Raw genomic sequence first — 16,158 nt, forward strand, 5'->3', positions numbered from 1 at the left:
GGGCCTACCCTTGAACTGGATCCCACTTTGTGCCTGCCTTTGGACCTTCTTTTCCTCAGGAACCCCTCCATTTCTATCCCAACAATTCTTTCAGACAGGAACAATTATGAGTCAGAGTTTTGACTGTGGGATGCTAACCCCATCCCTCACTTGAGGCCCTGTGTTTCTGAAGGAGATGGGCTCTACAAGTTCCATCTCCCCAATGTAGAGCATTTCATCTAATGTTCCACTCTTTGAATCCTGAGAGTCTCAACCCTCCCAGGTCTCTGGTACATTCTGGAGAGTACACCTCACTTCCTACCTCCCAAGGTTGCATGTTTCCATTCTTTCTGTGGATCCTCAGTGACTTCAATCCTTTTCTCCCATCCAATAGCAAATCAGGTTCCCCTCTTTGCATCTCCCCATCCCCTCTCCTCCTCAGGTCCCGCCCTCCTGCCTTGTGGTTGCTTTCTTCTCCCTCCCAAGTAGAACTGAGGCATCCCCACTTTGACTCTTCAGCTTGTTGATCTTTTTGAGTTCTGTGGACTGTGTGTTGGGTAGGCTGTAAATATTTTTCTTGGTAGTGAGTACATACCATGCATGTCCTTTGGGGCCTGAGTTATCTCACTCAGCATTATATTTTCTAGTTCCATCCATTCTCCTGCAAATCTCATGATGTCCTCATTCTTAATTGTGTAAATGAGCCACATTTCTGTATCCATTCTTCTGTCATGGGACATCTGGGTTGTTTCCAGCTTTTGGCTATTACAAACAAGGCTGTTATGAACATAGTGGAACATGTGCTCCTGTGGCATGGTGGGGCTTAATTTTTTGTTTGACATTTTAATGCTAAAGATGCATTAAAATAAAGCATATGCTTCATGCATACTATCAAGTACTCTATAACTGGATTATGTTCACATCGCACAAGTTATTGACAATGATAATTATTCATTGATAGATTAATTAAATAAGTAAAGCACCTTTAAAATACAAAGTTTTTCTGTAAGGAACATTGTTAAATTAATGAAGATAAGTCACATTTTTGATTAAATTATCTCACAGGCAACTTATTTTTTTTTTACTTTCATTAGAAATCAAGTTATAGATAATTTGGAATGTTTGTGCTATAGGCCAAAATGCATTTAATATATGATCTACAGTGCATTAGATTATATTGTTGTCATTATAGGCTAAAACGTAGTGAGGTGATTTTTAAAACATAGAAAGAATTAAAATGTATAATAACACCAATAATTATTATTATATAAAGACATATTTCTGTATTCTTACATAATTTTGGTTTCTGGTTATTCTTTCCTTAGGTGCTCTTTGTTTTGAATGTGATACTTATGATGATCATTTGTATTGTATTCTCAATGTTTTGTCTATAAATGTAGTCTACCTATAAAAATAAAAGCAGTAGAGATTGACAATTATAATCTGTTCTCTAGTACTAAACTACATGGATTCCACATTAGCTCTTGATCTGTACTGATAGATCAGTATGCAAAGGTATTTGCCAAACCTGAAAATCTGAATCCAATGCTCATAGTGTATGGAATGAATCTATTCTTCAAAGTTGTCCTCTGACCTTAGACTCTACATGTCTTCTCTGGCATATACCCACACACAAATATACAGAGAAAGAAAAATAATTTATGGAATAGAATAAAAAGTGTGTATTACTTCTTCTATTGACACATCTTTGATCTCAATAGGTCATTTTTGTTCTCTGCTCATTGTTAACTATTTGTCAAATGAGAGTATGAATGATACCTATGCCAAGTATGGTCACAGGAGCCTCTAATCTCAAAATTTAAGAGCCTCTGAAAAGCTGGGCAAGTCTTTAATCCCAGCAATCAGAAAGCAGACAGAGGTAAATTTCTGTGATGGAGAGGCCAGCCTAGCCTACATAATGAGTTCCAGGACAGCAAGCAGAATATGAAGATAACTTGTCTCAAACAAACAAACAAACACACAAACAAACAATGTAATGCATCCTGAGAGAAGAAAGTTCATGTGCTTAAGGCCAGTTTAGACTACATAGTATACTGAAGAATATTAAATTGCTGCCTGAAATGCAGTCTTAGCTACAATTGATATTACTATACTAAGACCCCATGACTCAACTAACTTATATGAGGATCTCTCTCTCTTTCTTTCTCTCTCTCTCTCTCTCTCTCTCTCTCTCTCTCTCTCTCTTTCTCTCTCTCTCTCTCTGTATCTCTCTCCCTTCCCTCTCTCTCTCTCTCTCTCTCTCTCTCTCCCTCCCCCCCCTCTCTTTCTCTTTCTGTGTGTGTGAATGTTTACATGATTATGGGGAGAATGTACAAAGAGCTCCATAACTGATTCTCTGGGAAATATAAGTGGGGAAAAGAGTAGAAGATATGTAGAAAATTGAATGAGTAAAAAAGTTTTCCATGACTTAAAATGTAAGAAATTCCATAGGACAAAAACCACATGATCATCTTGATAGATGCTGAGAAAGAATTCGACAAAATCCAACACCCATTCATGATAAAAGTCTTGGAAAGATCAGGAATTCAAGGTCCATACCTAAACAAAATAAAAGCAATATACAGCAAAGCAGTAGCCAATATCAAAATAAATGCAGAGAAACTTGAAGCAATCCCACTAAAATCAGGGACTAGACAAGGCTGCCCACTTTCTCCCTACCTATTCAATATAGTACTTGAAGTCCTAGCCAGAGCAATTCGAAAACAAAAGGAGATCAAAGGAATACAAATTGGAAAGGAAGAAGTCAAAATATCACTATTTGAAAATGATAAGATCATATATATAAGTGACCCTAAAAATTCCACCAAAGATCTCCTAGACCTGATAAACTGCTTCAGTGCAGTCAGTAGCTGGATATAAAATTAACTCAAACAAATCAGTGGCCTTTCTCTACACAAAAGATAAACAGGATGAGAAAGAAATTAGGGAAGCAACACTCTTCACAATAGTCACAAATAATATAAAATGCCTTTGTGTAACTTTAACTAAGGAAGTGAAAGATATGTATGATAAGAACTTCAAGTCTCTGAAGAAAGAAATTGAAGAAGACTTCAGAAGATGGAAAATTCTCCCATGCTCATGGATTGGAATGATCAATATAGTAAAAATGGCTATCCTGCCAAAAGCAATCTACAGATTCAATGCAATCCCCATCATTCCAACTCAATTCTTCACCTAGTTAGAAAGAGCAATTTGCAAATTCATCTGGAATAACAAAAAACCTACAATAGCAAAAACTATTCTCAACAATAAAAGAACCTCTGGAGGAATCACCATGCCTGAACTCAAGCTGTACTACAGAGAAATTGTGATTAAAAACTGCAAGGTACTGGTACAGCGACAGACAAGTAGACCAATGGAATAGAATTGAAGACCCAGAAATGAACCCACATACCTATGGTCACTTGATCTTTTTATCAAGGGAGCTAAAACCATCCAGTGGAAAAAAGACAGCATTCTCAACAAGCGGTGCTGGCACAACTGGCGGTTAACATGTAGAAGAATGCGAATTGATCCATTCCTATCTCCTTGTACTAAGATCAAATCTAAGTGGATCAAGGAACTCCACATAAAACCAGAGACACTGAAACTTATAGGGGAAAAAGTGGGGAAAAGCCTCGAAGATAGGGGCACAGGGGAAAAATTCCTGAACATAACAGCAATGGCATGTACTATAAGATTGAGAATTGACAAATGAGACCTCATAAAATTGCAAAGCTTCTGTAAGGCAAAAGACACTATCAATAAGAAAAAAAAGCCACCAAAAGATTGGGAAAGAATATTTACCAACCCTAAATCTGATAGGGGACTAATATCCAATATATACAAGGAACTCAAGAAGCTGGAGTCCAGAAAATTAAATAACCCCATTAAAAATGGGGTACAAAGCTAAACAAAGAATTCTCAACTAAGGAACACCAAATGGCTGAGAAGTACCTGAAAAAATGTTCAACATCCTTTATCATCAGAGAAATGCAAATCAAAACAACCCTGAGATTCCTCCTCGCACCAGTCAGAATGGCTAAGATCAAAAATTCAGGTGCCAGCAGATGCTGGCAAGGATGTGGAGAAAGAGGAGCACTCCTCCATTTCAGAGATTGCAGGCTTGTACAACCACTCTAGAAATCAGTCTGGTGGTTCCTCAGAAAATTGGACATAGTACTACCGGAAGATCCAGCAATACCACTCCTGGACATATACCCAGAAGATGTTCTAACTGGTAATAAGGACACATACTCCACTATGTTATTAGCAGCCTTATGTATAATAGCCATAAGCTGGAAAGAACCCAGATGTCTCTCAACAGAGGAATGGATACAGAAAATGTGGTATATTTATACAATGGAGTACTACTACTCAGCTATTAAAAACAATGCATTTATGAAATTCATAGGCAAATGGATGGATCTGGAGGATATCATCCTAATCCAATCACAAAAGAACTCACATGATAGGTACTTACTGATAATTGGATATTAGCCCAGAAATTTAGAATACCCAAGATACAATTTGCAAAACACATGAAAATCAAGAAGGAAGATACTTCGTTCCTCCTTAGAATGGGGAACAAAATACCCATGGAAGGAGTTACAGAGACAAAGTTTGGAGCTGAGATGAAAGGAAGGACCTTCCAGGGGCTGCCCTACCGGGGGATCCATCCCATTATCAGCCACCAGATGCACTCTTGTATATGACAGCAAAATTCTGCTGACAGGACCCTGATATCGCTGTCTCTTGTGAGGCTATGCCAGTGCCTGGCAAATACAGAAGTGGATGCTCACAGTCTTCTATTGGATGGAACACTGGGCCCCCAATGGAGGAGATAGAGAAAGTACCCAAGAGCTGAAGGGCTCTGCAACCCTATAGGTGGAACAACAATATGAACTAACCAGTACCCCCCGAAGCTCGTGTCTCTAGCTGCATATGTAGCAGAAGATGGCCTAGTTGGCCATCATTGGGCGGAAAGGACCTTGGTCTTGCAAAGATTATATCCCCCAGTGCAGGGGAATGCCAGGGCAAGGAGGCAGAAGTGGGTGGGTTGGGGAGCAGGGTGGGGGGAGTGTATAGCAGACTTTTGGGTTAGCATTTGAAATGTAAATGAAGAAAATATTTAATAAAAAATTGTTTGAAAAAAAAAGAAACTCCATAGGATATACAGTTGATCTTATGTATTTCCATGTGTAGATTTGTGCATGTATGTATATATGTTGTTATTTGATGAGAAAATAAATGTACAAAGATACCTTTATACGGGCGAGTTTGGCTGCTATCTTAATGATTTACCCTAAGAAAAAGGCTTACAACGGATTTAGTGACATTTGGCTTAAAACCCTAGCATTCAGGAGACATGGACAGATGAGATTGGTATATATGATTGATATCAGCCTGGTTTACACAGTGACTTCCAGAATAGCCAGGGGTACAAAAAGAGACCTGTGTCAATAAATTAAATTAAATTAAATTAAATTAAAATTAAAATTAAAATTAAAATATTAAGTGAAGAAGAGAAAGATACAGTATACAGTATACAGTATACTGACACTTCTGAAATCTAAAAAATAAATAAGAATAGAACTAAAGTCCAATTTAGGTCCTGCCTGGTGGTGCATACCTTTAATCCCAGCACTTAGGAGGCCAAGGCAGGCAGTTCTCCATAAGCCAACCTGGTCTACACAGCAAGTTCCAGTAAAATCAAGAGCACAGAGGGAAAAACTTGTCTGGAGAAAAAGAAAACAGAACAAAAAGTGTCTATTAACTAGGAATTTTCTTGGACACTTTAATTATCCCCCTTCTATCTAAATATGTCAAGGTTCGTTAACCATGCACTTTCTCCCCGTGGGAAAAGTAACGCTTGGCATGACATTTAATAGTCATAAATAAATAAACTGATAAACAATAAAGCTGATTTCATTTCAATCTCATTCAACAAGTACAAAAGAAAAACTTTAATGAACCATGCAGTTTGAAAAAGTACACTGTTACAGGAGTCCCAAGATGTGACTCCAGCCCTGGTATGTGGACCGATTCCGGCACATGAGGTGGTCAATACCCAGAAGGCAACAGTTGCACATTAAAGGTTCATAATTGAAGTTGTGTGTGAATGTAAGAAAAGGTTTAAGGCCTTATAAAGCAAAAGAATGCCTTAACTGCTATTTGAATAAAACATATAGCTAAAAGTCTTTGGTAGTGTGGTTTATAATGAATTGATTTTTGGTTTGTTGGTATGACTGGAATTTCATGAATATAATTTATTTTCAAAGAATGGGTATGTTCAAGACTTTCATAGAGTATACTCTCTTGTTCTTTGAATATGTGCTTCTTGTTCCTGGAATATCTAAGTGTCTCTTGTTCCTGAAATAGGAACAATTTAAGAACCTTGACATATTTTTGAAATAACATACAAAGTAAAATTTTTACGTGGGTCCATTATACTATCAGAACCGGATAACCTAACAAACAAATGTCTGAGTATCTTGTTTTGTAATCGGCTGAGTTTTTAACTATTAAATGTGTGCATTTGTACATTTACAATCTCTGGGTTGAACAAAGTAATACCACAATATGTCTTTACACTTCATCAGTAAGGAACATGTATCATTAAAAACTCTCTGCCAGCTAATTGTGGCTGCTTCTTTTGTCAGCAAGCATATTGTGTTCCAATGCTCCTGAGTGTGAGGTTTTTTTTTTTAATCTCATCACATCATATTTTTTTAAAAAGGTAAAAAACCACAAATTTGATAAAATCAATGAAAATGGCATACTATATATTTGTACATTACATATCGTATTAGTTATTTTATTTATTTGCATTTCAAATGTTATCCCTCTTCCCAGTTTCCCCTCTGCATACCCCTACCCCATACCCACTCCCTCTGTAACTTTTTAGAAGTCATTTACTCCAGGTTTATGTGTACAAGAATAATTTTCTGATCGTGGGAGTTTGAAATTGCCCAAAACCTCACTCTCAAAAGGACTTGAAATGTGTTAATGTTGTATACTGCTGTCATCTCAATATTCTCAATACTTTCCTGTTAGAATGTTTTTATAGTTTCAGTAAATTTTACTGGCAACTTATACAACAGAGTTAGCTTGTAGGGTGGCAACAGTATACACACACAAACACACACACACACACAGAGACACACACACTCATGGTATGTGGGAGGCAATTCAGATGCCTGCCAATTGGTAGGGCAGTAGGTTACATAGAGACATGAATCAACAATGAGACATCTTCTGCATCTCCAACATGGCCACGCCATAAATGGGCCTCGGTTAGTAGTGGAATGCTGCAGCATAAACGGAGGTGACAGCAGCCATGAAAAAGCTAAAGGTGCCTTAGAACAGGACTCGTGGGGAGGATCCATAATCCCAGGGTTCCAGCCCTACAGATTCTGCATCTGCACCAATACCAGCTTTTTCATCTATGTTCTAGGGCAGTGCTATAGGATAGTGTTTATACATCTATAGGATGAGTGAAGAGACATTTAGAATTGTTATACACACACACACCCACACACACACCCCTCTGGCATCTTGCATAACCTTGATAAGTTACAGGAAATGCCAGAGGGAGAAATAAAATGCCATTTCATAGATTAGCATTAAATTCACTCTAAAAGCAATAGACATGATCCCTGCAGTAGAACTGTTCAATGTCTTGACTGCTCTGATGAATACATGAACCAACCTATGTAATAAAATTCCTTGGAACAAAATGAGCAACTTCACAAGTGAACTGATGCAATTTGCCAGGTACAAATGAGTTCAATGTACAGTGTTTATGTCCCTTTCCAGTGATGTGTTTGTGTCTGCAGTACTTGGTCTGAAGAGAACCCCTCAGAGGAAGCTGAGTGAAGAATGCTTCAGCATCCACTTTCTGGGCACTTCTATGCAGCTATAACCGGTTATCTCATAATATAAAAGTACAATGAAAATTCCAACTCAGACAAACACAAGACTGATGCCTATGGTGTTAAATCTTAATAGAGAAATCATTCCCCGTGAATCATCCTGAACAGATGTTCTGAAATCTACATCATAAAGGGATGTAATAAAAATCCATCCTAATGTTCTCGCAGCCTATGAAACCTTTTAATGGCTCCAGGAACGGTAGTATCAACCAAAAGATCTTACTTTAAAAATTGAAAAAAAAAAACAAACATCAAAATATATTTGTGATCTCACATTAGTCAAGAGCACTTATATTACTACAAATATTATCCTTGATAGTGGAGTTAAAAATTGCATAAATAGTGCTAGCCTGAGAAATGATTTGCAGAAGTGCTCTGAAAATTAGTCAATGAAGATTAACATATAATTAGTCAATATATTTTATATCACTGTGACACCAAGTATCATTTTTATAGTTTATAAAGTTTTAAGTTGTTCATCTGTTACTATTACTTTGTTTTATTGGCATTAAAATAGTGTAATGAAAAGTCTTCATATTCTATTACCTTTAGCATTTGTCTTTTCGGTCAGAGTTAATGACCCACCATTTTGATTTTATAGCTGTCCCATAATTAATGTAGGCCCTGATCTAGGAAGATGGACAAACTTTGAAAGGCACTTGAATTTAAGAAGGGCACCTATTTGTACACCTAAACACTATGTCATATACCAATATCCCAGTCTCAGAACAACAAAACATACAGACAAGGTGCTTAGAATTTTGTTCAAGAGAAAACCTATTTGACAAGTTTTACTCTGTAAAATTGAGATTGGAAAAAAGTTTTGAAGTGACATCAGAACTGTATAAGGCATACTTAATATAAGACAGCTTCAAGGATTTTTAGAATGTCACATAAGATACGAATGTATTTCCCAAGTAGGCTTGCTTTTCATAAAAAACAAACAAACAAACAAACAAAAAACAAAAACAAAACAAAAAACAAAAAAACCATATTGAAGGCTTCACAAATATCAGGCTGCATTCATAAAACCTGATCTATATTATATTGACTAAATTCTTATGTTGGGATTCATTGTCCGTGAACCCACCTTCTACATTATTCAGCTTACCCACACCTTTACTAGAGAATTATGATTTCCTTAAAACATTCAATGAGATCCTACATTTATTCTTAACAGTGTTACGGTGATGACACTTGTTCAGTAATCCCAACTTGGATTCTACTTTCAAAAACAGCAAACTTAAAGAGACTAGGCTCACATGAACAAAAGGTGATGTTCTTCCTGTTTTATCTTAATAGGCCATATTTGAATATCATTGGGGCATTTGGTTAGCATCCAGTTAGAAGTTATGCTAATTGCTGCTTTCCATACTTGTTACTTCCCAATGCTTATGCTGATAAGTTTTACTTATTTTGCCTTTTATTACCCTAATATCTCAGTTAATTTTTTCTTCTCTCATGTTTCAGAATGATTCCTGGGGAAAACAATATTCCTACGCACTCTTCAAAGCTATGAGTCACATGCTGTGCATTGGTTATGGCGCCCAAGCCCCTGTCAGCATGTCTGACCTCTGGATTACCATGCTGAGCATGATTGTGGGCGCCACCTGCTACGCAATGTTTGTTGGCCATGCCACAGCTTTGATCCAGTCTTTGGACTCTTCAAGGAGGCAGTATCAAGAGAAGGTATGTAGTTTCTTCTCTCATATCTTCAACTAACTTCTTCCATAAGAACTGAATTTTGTTCAAGCTAGCAAACACATATTCCTCAATGAAAACTGCAAGGAGCTAAAATATTTAAGGTAATATTTAAAATCTATATATTTAAATATTAAACACTTAATTAAGGAAATACAATCCTTTTTTTATACTTTCAAATATCATCAAGATAATTTTCCAAGTACTTATTTTGTTTCTGTTATAGCTCAATTGGTAGTATGTTTCCTAGCGTGTAGTGCCCAATCTTTAATCCCTGCATGGCATGCACCATGTATGGTGCAACTGACTTGTCATTCCAACATTTGAGAGGTGGCATCAGGGGAGTGAGGAGTACAAGATGTCACCCTTGGCTGTATAGTGGGTTTGAGGTTAGTCTAATCTACATAAAATAAAATATATAAATTATCATTTATTAAAATTGTATGTTTAACATGTATAAAGATTTATAAGGTGTTACTACGGTTCAGGTTCCATATTCTGAGTTAAATTTTAATTACCAGAATAATAATAAAATATAAATCTTTTACTAATACATAGTATAAGAAATTAAAACATGCAGAAAGAGCCAGAAAAGCATTGCCCTTCTGTCTTTCTGTGTCTTTCTGTGTGTTATAATAGTAATTTACATCATAATCCATACACTTAGCTAACGATAGGCTGCCCTTATCTGTACAAAACTCCTCACAACCTCCCCCTCAGGCTCAGGAGAAGGAGCAGCCCTTGGGCCTGATGGTGTTTGATGTCCCAATGTAGGGGAATGTTATGACAGGAAGACTGGACTGGGCGGGTGGGTGGGTGGGTGGGTGGGGGTGCACCTGCATAGATGCAGGGGGAGGGGAAATGGGAGAGGGGGTTTTCTGTAGGAGAGACCTGGAAAGGAGAAAACAATTGAGATGTAAATAAAGAAAATATCCAATTTAAAAAAAAAAACCACTCATCACAGTCTCCAGTCTTTGAAGTCATATATGAAGCTGCTAGCTCTCATCCTGTGCCCAGTGATTTCATGGAAGTGACTGCTATATTAAACTTCTTTTGGAGTATAAAGAGCCAAAACTACATTAAGCTATGATTTCATTTTTTTATTATTTAAAACAATTTTTTAAGCTTAAATATATTTTGATCATATTTTTCTCCTTCCCCAAGTCCTTTCAGATCTGCTCCCCCTCCCAACCCACACACTCAAGTTTAAGTTCTTTCTCTAAAAAAAAAAAAAAAAATCAACCAACCAACCAAACAAGCAAACAAAAAACCCAATACAACAACAGAACTCCCTAAAGCCAAGGGGATGGGGAAGCCAACTGTGGAGTCCATTTTACATCAGTTGGTCAACAACTCCTGAAAGTGAGGCTTGTCTTGGAGTGGTTGGTATTCCCAATGCCATTCCACTGAAAAAGAACTATTGTTTCCCTCCCACAGCAGTTATAAAAGATTGTTCATTTGTTAACATTTACCCTGTTGGCTAGGTTTTCATTCATTTATTCATTCCTTCATTCATCTTTTAAAAACAAAACAAAATAAAAAACAATAAGATAAAACAAAAACCATCACATTGAACTTGAACAAGACAAAGCATTGAAAAGAGCTCAAGAGAAGGTACAAGATTCAGATACTGCTCATTCCCAGACGCAGGTATCCAGTAAAACCACTAAACTGGAAAGCACAATGTAAGTTAAGAGGACCTAGTATAGTCCTCTCAAGACCCTATGCATGCTGGTACTTTGTCCAGAACAGTAGTACCTGGTTTTACCTGAGGTCCCTTGGCTATCTACTCTCAGGTTCTTCATCACCCAGGCAGTGTTGGGTCAGGGTTCCACCTCATGGTGTAGGCCTTGAATCAAATCAATTATTAGATGATTACTTCTACAAGATTTGTGTCCCTTGTGCCCTAGAACACCTTGCTAGTAGTACACCATTGTAGATAACAGTTTTGTGGCTGTCATGGCAGTTATGTTGTTCTTTGGACAACATGCAGAGTACCTTCCTGTATCAAAGACTCTGGAATATAAGGGTTTTCACCGTGGCTCAGAGCATTTCTGAAAACAATGCTTTGGTACTTACAGACTAAACGTGAGTGAGGCCAGCTTAGATTCAATTTCAAACAGCTTCTTTCTAAACAACTACACATCATGTTAGTGGTTTGATTTACAGAAATCGTTGCCATTAGAGGAGAAAGGGAACAAGGATATGTGATTTTATGTGAAAAAACTTACCATATCAATAACTAGTGTAATGAGCAAGTTGGTAATTTTTGATCAAATAATAAAAGGTAAACTATCAAAATTGCTTTAAAGTTGATTTTTAAAAATAAAAATAACAAAGTAATCCCAATTAAATTGTGAAGAAAGACCATTTAAAGATATTATACTGAAATTCCTATATTATGTGTAATTTGGGCTTATTTTATGGAGCACAAGACTAAAACTTTATATTATGAAGTTTGTTCTTACATCTTAATATTTCCCTTACTTGCTTTAAGAGAAAATGTTGGCTTTTCATATATTTTTATCTGAATGTTGCTATATATTTTCATTTTTGTTGTTAATGTAAATATACTATTTCTATATTATAAACATGCATATGTATATATTTAATGTTGTAAATAATATCTGTGTAAATACATATTTTCTTAAAACAAAGAAATTTTTTATTTTTAAATTTTTTATTTTATTTTTATTTTTAAATTTTTCTCAGTGGTTGTTTTATGTATTTACATTTACATTTCCTGGTTTCCTCCTAAAATCCATCTATCCCCCTTCCCTTGATTCTATGAGGGTGCTCCCACTCTCACCCACCCACTCCCACCTCATTGCCCTGGCATTACCCTACACCGGAGAATCAAGCCTTCATAGGATGAAGGGCCTCTCCTCCTATTGATGCCAAACAATGTCATCCTCTGCTACATATGCAGCTGGAGTCATGGGTCCCTCCATGTGTACTCTTTGGTTGGTGGTTTAGTCCCTGGGAGCTCGGGGGGGGGGGGTCTGGTTGGTTGATATTGTTGATGTTCCTATGGGGTTGCAAACCCCTTCAGCTCCTTCAGTCCTTTCTCTAACTTTCAAGAATTGCAGTATCAGCATAATGAAATGTGTGTGTGTGTGTGTGTGTGTGTGTGTGTGTGTGTGTGTGTGTGTTGAGACATAGTCTCACTCTGTACTTCAGACTAGCCTTAAATTCATGACAAATATCCTTCTGTGGATCAATTTTTTGTATAAAATTAAAATTTATAAAGTATCATATTGTCAAGAACAGGGAACTAAAATATTAAATGGACACCAAGGGACAAAATAAATTTTATACATCTTGAAAAGAGTTTATACAACTTCCAGTAAACAAAACAAAAATAGTTTCAATTAAAAGTGTAATTAATGTAAAATAAATTGCTCAAATTTATGAGTAGAAAATATAAAATCATATATTAAATCAAGCCAAAAATACCCTTCACAGTTGAATTATTTTGTTTTGCATGTATTAAATAAACTGCTTCATAAAGATCTTAATTATTTGCATTTAATTATATATTTATGTTATGTATTATAAAGTCTCGCTTGCTTGCCAAGACTGACATGGAATTACCGAGATTATGAGGTCTTCTAGTCTCAGTCTCCATTGTGGCTGGGATTACAGGCTTGTGTACCATATGAGTATTTATGTACACACACACCCCTTTGTCTAAAGACAGCATTTTAGAAATAAGTTCTTGAATCTTTTGTTTCCTTTCTTTCTCGAATTCTGAGATTGATCAATTCCCCCTGCTATTAAAAGACATATTTTCAACGTGAGTGTCAACAGTGCTGAAGCAATGTTTCATTTGCTGAGTTGATAGGCCTTATGTTCTGCTTCGTGGCCTGGTGGAACTTCCTGCCTCATAAAGCATCCGGAGCATTAACTGTAAATCTTCAGTTACATAACGAAACAGCACTCATAACCAGAGCAATGATAAAAAACAAGCAGGAACCGTTTGTAGAGCTGCCTGTGATCCTTTTAAACCATGCTGGCATTTTGTTGAAACTGAGAAGGAGATTTTAACATCCTACCGTACAGTTCTTCCTTACAACGACATGAGTAAGCTGGCCTGCATTGTAATAGCATTTCTCTTCAGAACATTGCTTTGAAGGCATGATACTCTTGAACTTAGAAAAGTCATGCCAGACCAGTACTTACGTAAATAAGGGTTGACACATATATGTGGCTTAGGATTCTTTTTAAGAAACAGCAATACCACTGAGATTCATTGCTTTCAAAACAAACAAAAAAAAAAATCCACTTAGTTTCTTTCATAACTGGTAAACATTTTCTTCTTCTTGTTACCATCAAAGATGATATGAGTATGACTCCCTGTGGTTTCTTAATTAACCCAGAAAATTTCCATGAGGGTGTACTCTCTACTCTATTTCTTAAAATGGATTTAATATTCTAGTATGTGAAATTGGTTGTACTCCAAATATTATCATTAGTGAATCTGAGTATCTAACTAAATCTGTGTATCTAAGTAAATTGTACAGAAGAATAGGAGTGTGATAACCTTGTGCTTGTTTTATTCTCAATTATTTATTTTATTTTATTGAGAATATAATTATATAGTTCCCGCTCCCGTTTGCTCCTGTTTTGCTCCCTTCAAATCTTCCCGTATAATACTACTTGCGCATTTCAAATTCATGACCCACTTTTCATAATATATATATATATACATACATATATATATTTATATATATTAAATACATAAATATAACACTCAGTTTGTATAAGCACATCAATTAGTTATTCTGAACTAAATAGCCTTAATATATATATGTAAAACATTACGTAGAATGGGGTTAACTTAATATGGTTACTTGAACTGCTTCAGTTCTTTAACATTCTCATATGAATAAAAGAGTACTTTGGTGAAAAAACCTTAAATATTCTATTTATATAAGTAATGTTTATAAAAATATAATAGTTCTTTTCCTCAATAATAATTTCTGCTCTAGTCTAGTCTAGTGTTACTTGTTTAAATCCCCATGTGTCTGTTGCTTGTATCTATAATTGCAGAAATATGCACTGTGCTAGAGATTTGTTTTTACTAAGCCTTCTTTAGTACTTTGCAGTTTCTATGTGTTCGGATGTACATGACAGCTTCTTAAACTAGACCTGTTCTATGGATAGATTTTTGAGTGTCCTTTATAAATGATAGAAACTTTGTTTTACTATACTTTACTAATATCTTTCAAACATTTCACCTTAATGTACTTTGTCCTCTTTGTATATCATAATATATAAAGATACTGTAGAGCGTTTTAACATTGTAGAAGCTGATATACAGGGGAACAACCACCTAATAGGAGCCCTCAGTGAAAAAGATGCAATAATTCATCTGAGCTATAACTTGAGTTTGTCTAGTCAGAACCCTGGGTGCATTGGGAAGCAGACTAAAGGATGTTAATGGAACCAGTGAGCAGAGATAAACATCATGCAATCAGAATTATTCTTAAAGAAAACAAGTCATAACACCAAGTCAGATATGATACATCCCTAGACAGAAGTCTATGGTCACATGAATCATAAACACTTGCTGATAGAATAACTAGAACAATAATATCAACCAACCAGATGCCCCAGAGCTCCCAGGGACTAAACCACCAATCAAAGAGTACACATGAAGAGACCCATGGCTACAGCCACATATGTAGCAGAGGATGGCCTTGTTTGGGCATCAATGGGAGGAGAGGCCTTTGGTCCTGTGAAGGCTCGATGGCCTAGTGTAAGGGAATGCCCGGACAGTAGAACAGGAGCGGGTGAGTGGGTGGGAGAACCTCCCTCATAGAAGCAGGGGGGTGGAATTGGGGTTCCCGGGGGGAACTTGGGAAAGGGGATAACATTTGAAATATAAATAAATAAAATATCCAACAAAAAGAATTACTAGCACAAATATTAAAGCATCAGCATTATAAATAGGCACATCAAATGAATAAAATTCTATAAATATATTATTTCATGAGTTGGTGGTAAGATCCAAGTAGTCATAAGACAAAAATAATGTGTGCACTAAGTATCAAAATAGTCTATCTAGTAAATATATATTTATTAGATGTTCACTTGTATGGCATTGGTTATGAGAGGCTGGGAAATAATGCACATATAGACACAGTACTGTTCCTTCTGGAGCTTTTTTAGAGTTCAATCGATGTAAACAGGAAAGCAAAAGCACTAGTAACAAGACTCATAGGAAACTCTATACCATGGAGACTTAATTTTAAGTGTAATAAAAGAAATGTAGCACCAGGAGAAGACATTGTAAGATTTTATGTATTATTGACGTTCAATACAATGGGATGAGTGTGTGAAAAATGAAGACATTGTATTTAAGAGACCTGAAAGGTAAGTAAAGAGAAAACACTGCACTGGGCCCTACACACAGAACATCAGTATGGAAACAGCTGCTAGAATTCATGAACATCAACAGAATTATGACCAAATCCCAGACAAAGATGACATGGGAAATACAGAATGATAGTCAGACTGAGAGAGACTGTAGACTTCACTG

The 16,158-nt window shown here is 36.3% G+C and overlaps 1 protein-coding gene across 1 annotated transcript in view; it reads left to right on the forward strand.

Moving 5' to 3' along the window:
- The window catches only part of Hcn1 (hyperpolarization activated cyclic nucleotide gated potassium channel 1), a 378,709-nt gene that overhangs the window by 262,163 nt on the left and 100,388 nt on the right, over nt 1-16,158 (forward strand). The window contains exon 4 of the mRNA NM_010408.3: nt 9,384-9,602. Within this exon, the coding sequence (NP_034538.2) occupies nt 9,384-9,602 (219 nt within the window). The remainder of the gene's footprint in view (nt 1-9,383; nt 9,603-16,158) is intronic.

Source organism: Mus musculus, chromosome 13 (genome assembly GCF_000001635.26).
Source record: "Mus musculus strain C57BL/6J chromosome 13, GRCm38.p6 C57BL/6J".
NCBI lineage: Eukaryota > Metazoa > Chordata > Mammalia > Rodentia > Muridae > Mus > Mus musculus.